We start from the raw sequence: 15,968 nt of genomic DNA on the forward strand, positions 1-15,968 counted from the left end.
GACAAAACCCATAGCCTCCAACCTCATAGTGGCCTGGCTGAAGAACCTATTTCAACTGCGTGGACCTCTGGGCTATATTCTTAGAAAGTGCTCAAAATTGACCCCTTTGATCACAACTCAAAACAACTCAACCACGTTGCTTCAGTTAGCTCAATTAACTTCACATTGGACGAAACAGGACAAAATACAGGACAAGAAACACGTTCCATCTTTGGTTTAATTTCATCTCCCGGGTACCATTCATTTACACCTAAGCACCAATTAATTTCCACAAAGTCGTTATTAGCTACAAACGGCATAAATATATTATTACATGAAACCAATAATGCATAATAATTGTATTTACGTTGAGAGACAGTTCGTATAATGCCACTGAATACTGTGTAAATTATAATTTCACACCCATAAAAGTTTGGTATTAATGCCCATTAAACCATGATAGGGGAGATAAGGATTAACATGACAAACTAACAAAGCTCATTCAAAAAGATCCACATTTATAAATGTGAGAAATGTATGATGAAAACCAGTATGAGAATCCAGTGTAAAATGTAATATAATAATAATAATATAATAATAATAATATAATATAATAATAATAATATATGCCATTTAGCAGACGCTTTTATCCAAAGCGACTTACAGTCATGTGTGCATACATTCTACGTATGGGTGGTCCCGGGAATCGAACCCACTACCCTGGCGTTACAAGCGCCATGCTCTACCAACTGAGCTACAGAAGGACCACTAAAATGTAGATGAGAAATATATATTTGGCAGTCCATAAAAATATACTGCCTGTATATAAACAAGCAGTAAAGTCAGAATAGGTAGAAACATTCTCATAATAGTTATTTTTTTTTAATCTCTCTCTGTCATTGCAGCAAATCAGTCACTAAACAACCAAAAAAGAGACATTGAGGCGGGTGTCCAGAGGGAACGTAGTGAGTGAGTGAGGCAGACCCAGTCTCTAGATCCTTTAAAAACATGTAGCCTCACTGTCAGACCCAGTCTCTAGACCCTTTAAAAACATGCAGCCTCACTGTCAGACCCAGTCTCTAGACCCTTTAAAAACATGCAGCCTCACTGTCAGACCCAGTCTCTAGACCCTTTAAAAACATGCAGCCTCACTGTCAGACCCAGTCTCTAGACCCTTTAAAAACATGCAGCCTCACTGTCAGACCCAGTCTCTAGATCCTTTAAAAACATGTAGCCTCACTGTCAGACCCAGTCTCTAGATCCTTTAAAAACATGTAGCCTCACTGTCAGACCCAGTCTCTAGATCCTTTAAAAACATGTAGCCTCACTGTCAGACCCAGTCTCTAGATCCTTTAAAAACATGTAGCCTCACTGTCAGACCCAGTCTCTAGATCCTTTAAAAACATGTAGCCTCACTGTCAGACCCAGTCTCTAGATCCTTTAAAAACATGTAGCCTCACTGTCAGACCCAGTCTCTAGATCCTTTAAAAACATGCACTCACTGTCAGACCCAGTCTCTAGATCCTTTAAAAACATGTAGCCTCACTGTCAGACCCAGTCTCTAGACCCTTTAAAAACATGTAGCCTCACTGTCAGACCCAGTCTCTAGACCCTTTAAAAACATGTAGCCTCACTGTCAGACCCAGTCTCTAGACCCTTTAAAAACAGCCTCACTGTCCCAGTCTCTAGATCCTTTAAAAACATGTAGCCTCACTGTCAGACAGTCTCTAGATCCTTTAAAAACATGTAGCCTCACTGTCAGACCCAGTTTAAAAACATGTAGCCTCACTGTCAGACCCAGTCTCTAGATCCTTTAAAAACATGTAGCCTCACTGTCAGACCCAGTCTCTAGATCCTTTAAAAACATGTAGCCTCACTGTCAGACCCAGTCTCTAGATCCTTTAAAAACATGTAGCCTCACTGTCAGACCCAGTCTCTAGACCCTTTAAAAACATGCAGCCTCACTGTCAGACCCAGTCTCTAGACCCTTTAAAAACAAAGCAAAAGAGAACCAGTGGTGAGTTTCCAGACCTCTGACTGTTACAATAAGAATAACAGTTAGTCCGTCTTTTTTTGGAAAATAACAGATCTTTTTCCGTACAGTTTCCCTTTCTTCTAGTTCCCTGCTCCGTTCCCTCCTCCTTTCCCTCCTCCTCCTCCTCCTCCTCCTCCTCCTCACCCTCCTCCTCCTCCTCCTCCTCCTCTCAATAATCCGGTTCTGCTCTTGGCTGATTGATGTGAGAGGTACCGTGGTCAAACTATTCCACAAACCCCGCTCCTCACAAGTCCACATGTGGAAAACAGTCTGTCCTGACATTGTACATTATAGGACGCTCTGTAAAGTTTCTGTGTCTGTTTAGAGTTTATAGTCCAGGGGTTCTATATTCCCCTTTAGTCAGCGCTGGTCCTCACAGCACACGCATATGCGTGACCCGTGAGTCCGTGCCCAGATGGTTTTTGGCCAGGCACTTGTAGGTGCCAGAATCTGCTGTGGTGGGTCTCTGGATGATCAGCGTGCCCTGTGGGTGGAGCAGCTCGCTGCCCGTGGGCCGCCCTTTTCCCGCCGTGGAGAGCACAGAGAGGTCAGGCAGCTCCCAGGTAATCTCTGGCTTTGGGATCCCGATGGCAGCACAGTTGAGTTGGATGGGCGCCCCCGCCACCGCCCTCACGGTGGGAGGGGGTCCCGCGGTGATGCGGGGAGGGTAGGCGATGATGATGACCTGCACTGTGAGAACCGCCTCGCCAGCGTCATTCACGGCCCGACACACATAGTTTCCCCGGTCGTGGAGGGTGGTGTCCCTGACAACCAGGGTCCCGTTCTCCATCAGCTGGTGGCGTCCATGGACCTGAGGCCTGATCAGGGTGTGGCCTCCAGGGATGGTCCAGTAGATGCTGGGTCTGGGGCTGCCATCAGCCAGGCAGTGGAGGAACAGAGGGTCCCCAGACACACTGCGTATGATCCCTCTGGGCCTGGTGAGGATTAAAGGTTTCTGGCCCACCTCCAGAACTATCAGTTTCTCAATGTAGCCCACGGAGTTCTTAGCGGCACAGCGGTATTTCCCAGCATCCTCCTTCGTGGGATTGTAGATGACAAAGGTTCCATCATTGCCTAGGTGTTGGCGCGAGCCCCGGTCGGGGCTGCCAGTGAAGCGGGTCCCATTAGGCAGCAGCCAGATGATCTCTGGTGTGGGGTGACCATCTGCAGAACAGTTCAGCACCGTGGTCTTGCCCATGCGGGTCACCACCTTCTCGTTGAAGGGGTTCTTGAAGATGGGCCGTTGGAGCATGTCAGTGACCTCCAGCTGTACCACCATCACCGCCTCCCCTCCGTCGTTCCTTGCCATGCAGATGAACTCCGCCATGTCCGTCGGACGGACGTTTCGGAATTCCAGCGTTCCGTTGCGGTGGACAATAATTCTGCTGCCGAAATACGGAGCATTCAGGAAGATGTTATCCGGCATGATCCAGGTGATCTTCGGAGGCGGGTCTCCAGCGGCCTTGCAGTCTATGAACTTCCTGGAGTACTTAGCAGCTGTGTCTTTCACCACGGTCCTGTTCTGGTAGTAGCCATTGATCACCGGAGGGTTTCCGTCAATATCCAGCTTGTAAACCTTGCTGTCATCCCCGGCGGTGTTGCGAGCCATGCACACGTACTCACCAGCATCCCTAAGCTTAACGTCCCGGATATCGAGAGACCCGTTGACGTGCATCAGGTAGCGTTCGTTGGAGGCTGCGATCATGTCATTGGCAGGGAGCATCCACAGGATTTTGGGCTTGGGCTCGCCCGTGGCCTCACAGTCGAAGCGGATGTCACCTCCAGGCTTCACTTGGGCGTAGGTCCGGCTGGGCGTCCGTATCCGTGGCGCTGCCATCACCACGGTGATGTGGACGTGCATCTCGTCCTTGCCCAGCTGGTTCTCGGCATAGCAGGTGTAGTCTCCCTCCTCCGCCATGCCCACCTGTAGACAGACACAGTACTAGCAGTTCAGAGTCAGAGGACTACAAAGACAGAGAAGAAATACATCTAGCAACGTTGAGTTAGCAACATTGAATTAGCAACATTGAGTTAGTAACACTGAATACAGCCCATTACTCCTAGCAAGCCAATGCATTAAATAATTAGTGTTCAGGTAGATTTCACACCTGGTTGAGATAAAGCGTGCCATTATCAAACAGGATGTATCGACGTGCGCGTCCCCCTCCACTGCTGCTGTCTGCCTGCAGGGCGCTGTTGACCATGGTGCCGTCTGGTAGACCCCAGGAGATCTCTGGCTCCGGGGCTCCAGACGCTTTGCAGTCCACCTTCAGTTCGTTGCCGTAGGGGACCTGCTTCTTGCTGTACGTCTTGGGCTCGATCTTGGCTGGCTTCATGGACACAGTGACCTTCATGAGCTGGAGGTCGTCTCCCACCTTGCTGCGTGCCACACACAGGTAGTCCCCAGCGTCCTTGTCACTCACAGAGTCTATGACCAGGGTACCGTTGTCCAGGACCTGGATCCTGTTTCCCATCCTGGATAAAGAGATGTGAAAAATAATTAGGTACATTGGTTATTTCTTTAAAAGTTACTTCGTACTGCAGCACAGCTTGCGGGCTGCCGCAGAATTCTATGGCACGTCATTTAAGTGTCAGCCATTTTTGCCATTAATGCTAGTTAGTTCTAGTTTGACCCCCAGAAGCCATCTTTGAGAAGCATTTGACTGTTTTTAAAAATTGGCTGTATTAGAGAATTTAAAACCCTTTTTTTGCAAGAACATAGTATATGGGGATTGATTTTAAGAAATGTAGCTTCATTAACTTGATTAATATTATTGTGTTTCTATTCCAAGAAAAATTAAACACTTAGGGTTTCCTTTAGGAAAATATGGCACTGTACAACGTGACCGGTCGGGAGGAGGCTACTAAGTGACTACGAATGAAGAGCAAAATAATCTTAAAATTTCCACACCCTAATTGTAGGCTAACCAATACCCAAACGGAGATTCAGTGAGACATCATTTGTAGATGACAACAAATTAAAAAGAGTTGAGTAGAGAAAGAATGTTGCTTTATATGATATTACTTACTATTGATTTTACAATAACATACAGAACTATAGTAGGTCATGTACTGGGGGAAAAGTTCTGTTTTAAACAGCAGCAGTCATGTCAACACATTTGTAAGTCGCTCTGGATAAGAGCGTCTGCTAAATGACTTAAATGTAAATGTAAATGTAAACAAAATCTAATGACTTTTCATCCTTGTGGAGCTTACAGTATATGTCCTCCTGCTTGGTATTTCCATCAATCTCCATAAAACATACATGGGGAATGAGTCATTCTTACAGGGGCCAGGCGGGCTTACAGCCGATCACTCTATTTGACCTGGCTGGGCCAGGTGGGCTTACAGCCGATCACTCTATTTGACCTGGCTGGGCCAGGCGGGCTTACAGCCGATCACTCTATTTGACCTGGCTGGGCCAGGCGGGCTTACAGCCGATCACTCTATTTGACCTGGCTGGGCCAGGCGGGCTTACAGCCGATCACTCTATTTGACCTGGCTGGGCCAGGTGGGCTTACAGCCGATCACTCTATTTGACCTGGCAGGGCCAGACGGGCTTACAGCCGATCACTCTATTTCACCTGGCAGGGCCAGACGGGCTTACAGCCGATCACTCTATTTGACCTGGCAGGGCTAGACGGGCTTAGAGCAGATCACTCTATTTCACCTGGCAGGGCTAGACGGGCTTGGAGCAGATCACTCTATTTCACCTGGCAGGGCTAGGCGGGCTTAGAGCAGATCCCTCTATTTCACCTGGCAGGGCTAGGCGGGCTTACAGCCGATCACTCTATTTGACCTGGCAGGGCTAGGCGGGCTTAGAGCAGGTCACTCTATTTCACCTGGCAGGGCTAGGTGGGCTTAGAGCAGATCACTCTATTTCACCTGGCAGGGCTAGGCGGGCTTAGAGCAGATCACTCTATTTCACCTGGCAGGGCTAGACGGGCTTAGAGCAGATCACTCTATTTCACCTGGCAGGGCTAGGCGGGCTTAGAGCAGATCACTCTATTTCACCTGGCAGGGCCAGACGGGCTATTTGACCTGGCAGGGCTAGGCGGGCTTAGAGCAGATCCCTCTATTTCACCTGGCAGGGCTAGGCGGGCTTAGAGCAGATCACTCTATTTTACCTGGCAGGGCTAGGCGGGCTTAGAGCAGATCCCTCTATTTCACCTGGCAAGGCTAGGCGGGCTTAGAGCAGGTCACTCTATTTCACCTGGCAGGGCTAGGCTGGCTTACAGCAGATCACTCTATTTTACCTGGCAAGGCTGGCTTAGAGCAGATCCCTCTATTTCACCTGGCAGGGCTAGGCTGGCTTAGAGCAGATCCCTCTATTTCACCTGGCAGGGCTAGGCGGGCTTAGAGCAGATCCCTCTATTTCACCTGGCAGGGCTAGGTGGGCGAGCAGCTATTTTACCTGGCAAGGCGGGCTTAGAGCATCACTCTATTTTGGCAGGGACCTGGCAGGGCTAGGCGGGCTTAGAGCAGATCACTCTATTTTACCTGGCAGGGCTAGGCGGGCTTAGAGCAGGTCACTCTATTTCACCTGGCAGGGCTAGGCGGGCTTACAGCAGATCATCTTATTTCACCTGGCAGGGCCAGGCTGGCTTACAGCAGATCACTCTATTTAACCTGGCAGGGCCAGGTGGGCTTAGAGCAGATCCCTCTATTTCACCTGGCAGGGCCAGGCGGGCTTAGAGCAGATCACTCTATTTTACCTGGCTGGGCCAGGCGGGCTTAGAGCAGATCACTCTATTTTACCTGGCAGGGCTAGGCGGGCTTAGAGCAGATCACTCTATTTTACCTGGCAAGGCTAGGCGGGCTTAGAGCAGATCACTCTATTTCACCTGGCAGGGCAAGGCGGGCTTAGAGCAGATCACTCTATTTCACCTGGCAGGGCTAGGTGGGCTTAGAGCAGATCCCTCTATTTCACCTGGCAGGGCTAGGCGGGCTTAGAGCAGATCACTCTATTTTACCTGGCAGGGCTAGACGGGCTTAGAGCAGATCACTCTATTTCACCTGGCAGGGCTAGGCGGGCTTAGAGCAGATCACTCTATTTTACCTGGCAAGGCTAGGCGGGCTTAGAGCAGATCCCTCTATTTCACCTGGCAGGGCTAGGCGGGCTTAGAGCAGATCACTCTATTTTACCTGGCAGGGCTAGGCGGGCTTAGAGCAGATCCCTCTATTTCACCTGGCAAGGCTAGGCGGGCTTAGAGCAGGTCACTCTATTTCACCTGGCAGGGCTAGGCTGGCTTACAGCAGATCACTCTATTTTACCTGGCAGGCTATAGAGCAGATCCTCTATTTCACCTGGCAGGGCTAGGCGGGCTTAGAGCAGATCACTCTATTTTACCTGGCAGGGCTAGGCGGGCTTAGAGCAGATCACTCTATTTCACCTGGCAGGGCTAGGCGGGCTTAGAGCAGATCACTCTATTTCACCTGGCAGGGCTAGGCGGGCTTAGAGCAGATCACTCTATTTTACCTGGCAGGGCTAGGCGGGCTTAGAGCAGATCACTCTATTTTACCTGGCAGGGCTAGGCGGGCTTAGAGCAGATCACTCTATTTCACCTGGCAAGGCTAGGCGGGCTTAGAGCAGGTCACTCTATTTCACCTGGCAGGGCTAGGCTGGCTTACAGCAGATCACTCTATTTTACCTGGCAAGGCTAGGCTGGCTTAGAGCAGATCCCTCTATTTCACCTGGCAGGGCTAGGCTGGCTTAGAGCAGATCCCTCTATTTCACCTGGCAGGGCTAGGCGGGCTTAGAGCAGATCCCTCTATTTCACCTGGCAGGGCTAGGTGGGCTTAGAGCAGATCACTCTATTTTACCTGGCAAGGCTAGGCGGGGTTAGAGCAGGTCACTCTATTACACCTGGCAGGGCTAGGCGGGCTTAGAGCAGATCACTCTATTTTACCTGGCAGGGCTAGGCGGGCTTAGAGCAGATCACTCTATTTTACCTGGCAAGGCTAGGCGGGCTTAGAGCATGTCACTCTATTTCACCTGGCAGGGCTAGGCGGGCTTAGAGCAGATCACTCTATTTCACCTGGCAGGGCTAGGCGGGCTTAGAGCAGATCACTCTATTTTACCTGGCAGGGCCAGGCGGGCTTAGAGCAGATCCTCTATTTCACCTGGCAGGGCCAGGCGGGCTTAGAGCAGATCATCTATTTCACCTGGCAGGGCCAGGCGGGCTTAGAGCAGATCACTCTATTTTACCTGGCAGGGCTAGGCGGGCTTAGAGCAGATCACTCTATTTCACCTGGCAGGGCTAGGCGGGCTTAGAGCAGATCACTCTATTTTACCTGGCAAGGCTAGGCGGGCTTAGAGCAGATCCCTCTATTTCACCTGGCAGGGCTAGGCGGGCTTAGAGCAGATCACTCTATTTTACCTGGCAGGGCTAGGCGGGCTTAGAGCAGATCCCTCTATTTCACCTGGCAAGGCTAGGCGGGCTTAGAGCAGGTCACTCTATTTTACCTGGCAGGGCTAGGCTGGCTTACAGCAGATCACTCTATTTTACCTGGCAAGGCTAGGCGGGCTTAGAGCAGATCACTCTATTTTACCTGGCAAGGCTAGGCGGGCTTAGAGCAGATCACTCTATTTTACCTGGCAGGGCTAGGCGGGCTTAGAGCAGATCACTCTATTTTACCTGGCAAGGCTAGGCGGGCTTAGAGCAGATCACTCTATTTCACCTGGCAGGGCTAGGCGGGCTTAGAGCAGATCACTCTATTTCACCTGGCAGGGCTAGGCGGGCTTAGAGCAGATCACTCTATTTCACCTGGCAGGGCTAGGCGGGCTTAGAGCAGATCACTCTATTTTACCTGGCAGGGCTAGGCGGGCTTAGAGCAGATCCCTCTATTTCACCTGGCAGGGCTAGGCGGGCTTAGAGCAGATCACTCTATTTTACCTGGCAGGGCTAGGCGGGCTTAGAGCAGATCCCTCTATTTCACCTGGCAAGGCTAGGCGGGCTTAGAGCAGGTCACTCTATTTCACCTGGCAGGGCTAGGCTGGCTTACAGCAGATCACTCTATTTTACCTGGCAAGGCTAGGCTGGCTTAGAGCAGATCCCTCTATTTCACCTGGCAGGGCTAGGTGGGCTTAGAGCAGATCACTCTATTTTACCTGGCAAGGCTAGGCGGGCTTAGAGCAGGTCACTCTATTTCACCTGGCAGGGCTAGGCGGGCTTAGAGCAGATCACTCTATTTTACCTGGCAGGGCTAGGCGGGCTTAGAGCAGATCCCTCTATTTTACCTGGCAGGGCTAGGCGGGCTTAGAGCAGATCACTCTATTTCACCTGGCAGGGCTAGGCGGGCTTAGAGCAGATCATCTCTATTTCACCTGGCAGGGCCAGGCTGGCTTACAGCAGATCACTCTATTTAACCTGGCAGGGCCAGGTGGGCTTAGAGCAGATCCCTCTATTTCACCTGGCAGGGCCAGGCAGGCTTAGAGCAGATCACTCTATTTAACCTGGCTGGGCCAGGCTGGCTTAGAGCAGATCACTCTATTTTACCTGGCAGGGCTAGGCGGGCTTAGAGCATATCACTCTATTTTACCTGGCAAGGCTAGGCGGGCTTAGAGCAGATCCCTCTATTTCACCTGGCAGGGCTAGGCGGGCTTAGAGCAGATCACTCTATTTTACCTGGCAAGGCTAGGCGGGCTTAGAGCAGATCCCTCTATTTCACCTGGCAGGGCCAGGCTGGCTTACAGCAGATCAGCTCTGTCTTTTATCAAGGCCATTGACAATGACTCACAATAATTGCTTCTTCCGAATCCTACAGCAGTTGCAGAAAAAAATAAAAGACTAATAAAAACCACGTCAGGGCTGCCTCGCCAGCCTCATAACAGTTTAAATCGGACAAGAAACAGAGGGAAAAACATTCCACTAAGTGTCATTATCTGCATAATGAAGTTAATGATATAGGCTGGGAATAATGATTTTATGAACTGAACAGTGAATGAAACCATTAGGCACTACATTCTTCGACATTCACAAAGGAAGTGTTGTTTTTTTTGACAATTTTTGTTTACATAAGTCTCTGTTTCAAATAGACTTCCAAAATACGGACAAGTTCTTTTTTCCCAGTGATTGAATGCAGAGAGGATACATAACAGAATGTCAGCTACATTATTAGGATCAAGATAAATGTCTCAACCAGGAAGCCAACGTTCTTCTGGTACTCTCATGTTCATCTTTTTAGTCCTTGATCAAATAATATAAAACTTGTTTGTGTCGATATCCAGTCTAAAATCCGTCATATTGGCTTGTTAATCTGGCAAATACCCCCCCCCCTCAGTTATTCTGGTCTCAGTTTTTCCCCCCCCAGCTAAGAACAACTGCTAACGGAGAAACGATTGAGAGGCTTAAATAAGGTCATTTATACTGGGTTGAATTGATTGGGTTTTAACAGCTACGGCTTGTGATAAGATGACGTGTTACGGGTTCATTTGAACACTACAGTCTGTACCTTTTGTCCAAGGAGAGATATTACATTAACATGTAGCTTTATGTAGATCAGATGCTGCCGAACAAATTTCTGCCCTGCTAGAGCTGCCCCGGTCAACTGTAAGTGCTGTTGTTATTGTGAAGTGGAAACGTCTAGGAGCAACAACAGGTCAGCCTGCAAAGTGGTAGGCCACACAAGCTCACAGAATGGGACCGCCATGCGCTGAAGTGCGTAGCCCGTAAAAATTGTCTGTACCCTCGGTTGTAACACTCTCTACCGAGTTCCAAACTGCCTCTGGAAACAATGTCAGCACAATGACTGTTCAGTGGGATCTTCATGAATTGGGTTTCCAAGCCTAAGATCACCATGCTCAATGCCAAGCATCGGCTGGAGTGGTGTAAAGCTTGCTGCCATAGGACTATGGAGCAGTGGAAACGCGTATCTGTAGTGATGAATCACGCTTCACCATCTGGCAGTCCAAAGGATTAATCTGGGTTTGGCGGATGCAAAATCTGGCCCCTTAGTTCCACTGACAGGAAATCTTAGTGCTGCAGCATACCATTACATTCTGGACGATTCTGTGCTTCCCAACTTTGTGGAAACAGTTTGGGGAAGGCCCTTTCCTGTTTCAGCATGACAATGGCCCCCCATGCACAAAGCGAGGTCCATACAGAAATGGTTTGTAGAGATCGGTGTGGAAGAACTTGACTGCCCTACCCAGAGCTCTGACCTCAACCCCATTGAACACCATTGTGATGAATTGGAACACCGAACGTGAGCCAGGCCTAATCGCCCAACATCAGTACCCGACCTCACTAATGCTCTTGTGGCTGAATGGCAGCAAGTCCCTGTGACAATTTTCCAACATCCAGTGGAAAGCCTTCCCAGAACACCCATGATTTTGGAATGAGATGTTCGACAAGCAGGTGTCCACATACTTTTGGTCATGTAGTGTATTTCTGACTATACAAATAACAGAGCAAGTCTTTACATGTATCTACATGATGTGTTCAGCCTGGCAGGTCAGATTCCGAGACTGGCTCATTTTTTTATTTAAAAACTTTTGTTTATTATTTTTTTATACCCCTTTTTCGTGGTATCCAATTGGCAGTTACAGTCTTATCTCATCACTGCAACTCCCGTACAGACTCAGGAGAGGCGAAGGTAAAGAGCAGTGTGTCCTCCGAAATACGATCCAACTAAGCCGCACTGCTTCATGACACAAAGCCCTGAAGCCAGCCGCACCAAAGTGTTGGAGGAAACACCGTACACCGTACCCGGCCCACCACAGGAGTTGCTAGTGTGCGATAGGACAATCCCTGCCAGCCAAACCCTGCCCTAACCCAGACGACGCTGGGCCAATTGTACGCTGCCACCATGGGTCTCCCGGCCGTGGCCGGCTGCTACAGTGTCTGGACTCAAACCCAGAATCTCTAGTGGTGCAGCTTACACTGCGACGCAGTGTCTTAGACCACTGCGCCACTCAGGAGGCTCCTGGCTTTATTTTTTGAAGTCTCTGTTTTCAATCCATGTTTCTGTACATTTTCAAACTTAGGTGCTCAGTGCATGGATGGACTAACTTAAACTTGTACTGAAGAGGCACGATTCTTGTCTCTGGGAGAACCACAGTTTTAGCTCTCTGCACTGGAAACATAACTAAATCATTTGGGGAGAAGTTATAATGATGTCTCTTTTGGTGTGTTTAAACAGCTGTGTTGTAGCACAGAGAACCTGGATACCTTTCAGTGTGTGTGTATGTTGTCCCTGAATAGACTGTGTGATTACGTATATATTACAGATCATGTCCTCATTACCTGTGCCACTGGTCCACCACAGCCTTAGAGGGTAGTCTCCAGATTATCCTGGGTTTGGGGTCCCCGGTGGCCGAGCAGTTCAGCCTGAGCTGGTCACCATACGACAGCACCGTCCTGAGGTGTGACGCCTCAACAATCTCAGGAGCCATCTCCTTCTTCTCCACCGTCAGCGTCACCACCCTGCGCTCTGACCCTGTAGAGCTGGTGACGATGCACTCATACTTTCCACTGTCCGTGGCAGCCGTATCGGTCAGGTGGAGCGTCCCGTTAGCGAACACAGACACTCTGGGGTCCACAGAGGTCTTCATGGGCAGCACCGCCATCCCATCATAGAGGACCCAGTGTACAGTGGGCTGGGGGCTTCCCTGAGCGGTACAGGGTAACCACAGGCTCTGACCCACACCAGCCTGGACCTGCTGTCGTTTGGCCTCCAGGATACCAGGAGGTGCTGCCACCACCTGCAGTCTGACAGTGGCAGTGTCGGCTCCTGCTGGGTTACTGGCGATGCACTTGTAATGGCCCCGGTCATACACAGACACCTGCTTGATGAGCAGAGTACCCTCTGGGGTCACTGACACTCTGGGGTCCGAGTTGTGGCCCCTGACTTGGGTGCGGTTGGCCAGGATCCAGGAGACCAGAGGGGTGGGGCGGCCCTCCACCTTGCACTTCATCTCCACTGTCTTCCCAGAGTGGGACTTGATCTCCCGTACCTTGGGCTCCAGGATGCGTGAGGGGTAGGCCACTACGGACAGAGTGACCAGGAGCTTGTCCGACCCATGATCGTTCTCGGCCAGGCAGAGGTACTGGCCACGGTCTTTGATGTTGGCGTTCTGGATGGACAGAGTGCCATTCTGGAACACCTCAAACTTGCCCATCTTGCCCTTGATGGTCATTGTGCTTCCTGAAAGGAAGGGAGGAACGAGAGAGCGAGAGAGAGTGAGAGAGAGAGGGGGGGAGAAAGAGAGTGAGAGTAAGAGTATAGAGAGTGGGAGAAAGAGAGCAAGATAGAGGGAGTGAGAGAGAATATTTAAATACAGTATAACTTCAGTACAACTTCATTCCAAAGTTAGTTTTATAACATGCTAAATATTTATACCCTTTTACCTGTGCTTGAAGAGAAGCGTTTCCAACTGATGGTGGGTTCAGGGCTGCCCACGGCTTCACAGGGCAGGAAGGCGTCTGAGTTGGACAGGACAGTGAAGCTAGCCGCGTTGCCTCCCACAATCCTGGGCTTGGTGAGCATGTCCTTGGTAGAGGGCTCAAAGCCCACAATGCTAGCGGTTGTCGTATCATAGCCGGTGATGTGGGTATAGGCGTTGGAGATGGCATTGTCTATGTCCTTGCTGCTGTAGGGGCCATTGGTGTGCCCTTGCTCTGCTTCCAGAACAGTCAGTGTGTCAAAAGTCAGGGTCTTGTCTGGGCTTGGTCTGGTCCGTTTACTGGACACCGTTGGCCTGGTTCTCCTGATCGTGGGTCTCTGTGTGATCTGGTAAGGACTGTCTCTACCTGACGGGAGCCTGATGTTAGTGTTCACTCTGATGGGGTCGGTGTTAGTCTGTACGTGGGTTGATGATGTAGTGTAAGGCCTTGAGGTGGTGGTTGGATGAGGTGTGTTGGAAGTCATTCTGGGCCTGGTGGTGGAAGTGTAGGCTCGTGGACGGTTAGTGGTGGACTCCAGCTCATCCGTCCAGTTCTCATCTTCGTATGAGTCGGAGTCTGTGGTAGTTTCTCCCACGGAGGTCAAGTCAGTGGACACAGTCACTGCAGACCTTTCTGATTCCCTGGAGGGCGTGTACAGGGGCTTGGAGACGGAGACGGTCCGTGTGGGATATGTGGTGGTCTCCATGGTGGTCTCAATGATGGTTTCTGTTGTTTCCGTGGTGGTGCTGGGCGCTTCGGTAGTTGTTATGGTTTTTCTGAAAGTCCACCTGCCTCTGAAAGGCCTCCTGCCCCCTGACCCTCCATTCGGTCTCCGGTTTGCCCCAAATCTACGGGATAGGTACCCCCCTGACCCTCCTGATTCAGACCCAGAGGATGAGGCCTCATCTGTGTCTTCTCTTGGGGCAGGTTTTTCTGTGGGGGGAGTAGCGATAGTCTGGGTGTCTGGGGAAGACTCTGTGGTGTTTGAGTACCTGTAGTGCCAGGCTGGTGTTGTAGTTCCACGGCTAGTGCCAGGCTGGGATGTGGTAGAGGCCTCAGAGTCAGGCGATGAATCTCCATAGTCATCGTCTGATGAGCTTTCTGGGGTTTCTCTGTGTTTACCTGCTCTAGACGGTGACTCGGTCACAGGTTCAGCCAGAGACCGCTGGGTGGGCAGTGCGGTTGTAGTTGTAGTTGCGGTGGTGGTGGGTTGGACCATTGTTGAACCCTCTGTGGTGGTGGAGGGCCTGGCTGGTTTCCGTAGCCCGTTGAGTTTCTCCTTCTGCCTCGCCCTGTTCTCAAACAGCCTGTCCCAGTTGATCTTACCACGGACGACCTTGGAGGCGGTTGTGGTTGTGATGGTGGAGGTTGTTGGTTCATCTGTTGTGCTCGTCATAGGATGGTATGTTGGGTCAGACTCTGGGGCTTCAGAGGAGGTCATGTCATCGCTGGATACCTCACCTCTGGACTGAGAGTCAGTGGAGGTGGGCTGGGTGGTGGTGGTGGTGGGGGCTTCTGTTGAGTATGTGGTGGTGGGAGTGTCCAGTGTTGTAGAGATGGGCCTCTCTGTTCTTCCTAGAGAGGAGCTAGGGTCTTTAGGCGATGATTTAGGCAATGTTTTTGGTGAGACGACCCTCTGACCGCTTGTCTTCTTCTTCCCATCTTCATCACAGTCACAGTCTGAAATAGCAACAATAATAACAATGAATCCATCATCATCATCATAATCCTCATCATCATGATCTTTAGGCTGTTCCTCAAAGCTCAAGAGTCTCACCAACAAAGCTAATGTCAACATCAAAGACAAGAAAAGACATAACACATTTGAACAACATGACAAGTATAACAATATTTAAGTATATAAAAAATGATTTGAAATACATTTAATGTCGATTTTATTTGTTATTTCATTAGCATTTAATTTGATTAAATACATTTAAAATGATGTTAATTGGGATGATTTTTTTCAATTTTTCTTAGTATATTAGATAAAGAGCAAAACAAATATATGTTGAATACACCTTATGTACATTTTATATGTATATTTCTCATGGATTAGAAGTACTAAAATTGTATTTGAATTATATCTCCTGTATTTTCTTTACAAAGAAAGTGCATTTATTTCAAGTACATGTTTCAAGTATAATTTTACAAATAGACTTCTACTCATTAACCACATTAGTTATTGTAATTAGCCATGTAAAGGTAACTTTCATTTACCAAGGCATCTTTCAGCCAATGCTATTTACAAAACAGTTGTGGCTGGAGCAGCAAACTACAAGTTACGCTTTTGATAACTTCATCAGTGGTATTTCACACTTTAGCTTTTCACATGGTGATAAATTAACATTTCAATAAAATGTGTAATGTGTCAAATGTGATGTGTAATTAAAAGTACAACATTATTCAGTTTGAAAATGAACATCAAAAACATTTGAATTACCTAAATATAAAGAACGATATCATATTATAAATGGAAACTTGAGCTGCAGAAAAGGATGCTGGGTAATATGCAAAACATTTTGCAAATGTATTTTTAAAAGTATACTTTAATATATTTTGTGGAC

At 49.1% G+C, this 15,968-nt stretch overlaps 1 protein-coding gene across 1 annotated transcript in view; it reads right to left on the bottom strand.

Annotated features, from left to right (window-relative positions):
* Positions 1-2,155: 2,155 nt before the first annotated feature.
* Positions 2,156-15,968, bottom strand: part of igsf10 (immunoglobulin superfamily, member 10) — a 30,426-nt gene continuing 16,613 nt past the window's right edge. Inside the window, exons 7-10 of the mRNA XM_035776636.2 lie at positions 13,366-15,081; positions 12,262-13,162; positions 4,123-4,489; positions 2,156-3,938 (exon numbers count right to left, since the gene is read on the bottom strand). Of these exons, the coding sequence (XP_035632529.2) occupies positions 2,388-3,938; positions 4,123-4,489; positions 12,262-13,162; positions 13,366-15,081 (4,535 nt within the window). The 3' untranslated portion in view covers positions 2,156-2,387. The remainder of the gene's footprint in view (positions 3,939-4,122; positions 4,490-12,261; positions 13,163-13,365; positions 15,082-15,968) is intronic.

This window comes from Oncorhynchus keta, chromosome 1 (genome assembly GCF_023373465.1).
Source record: "Oncorhynchus keta strain PuntledgeMale-10-30-2019 chromosome 1, Oket_V2, whole genome shotgun sequence".
NCBI classification, from domain to species: Eukaryota; Metazoa; Chordata; class Actinopteri; order Salmoniformes; family Salmonidae; genus Oncorhynchus; species Oncorhynchus keta.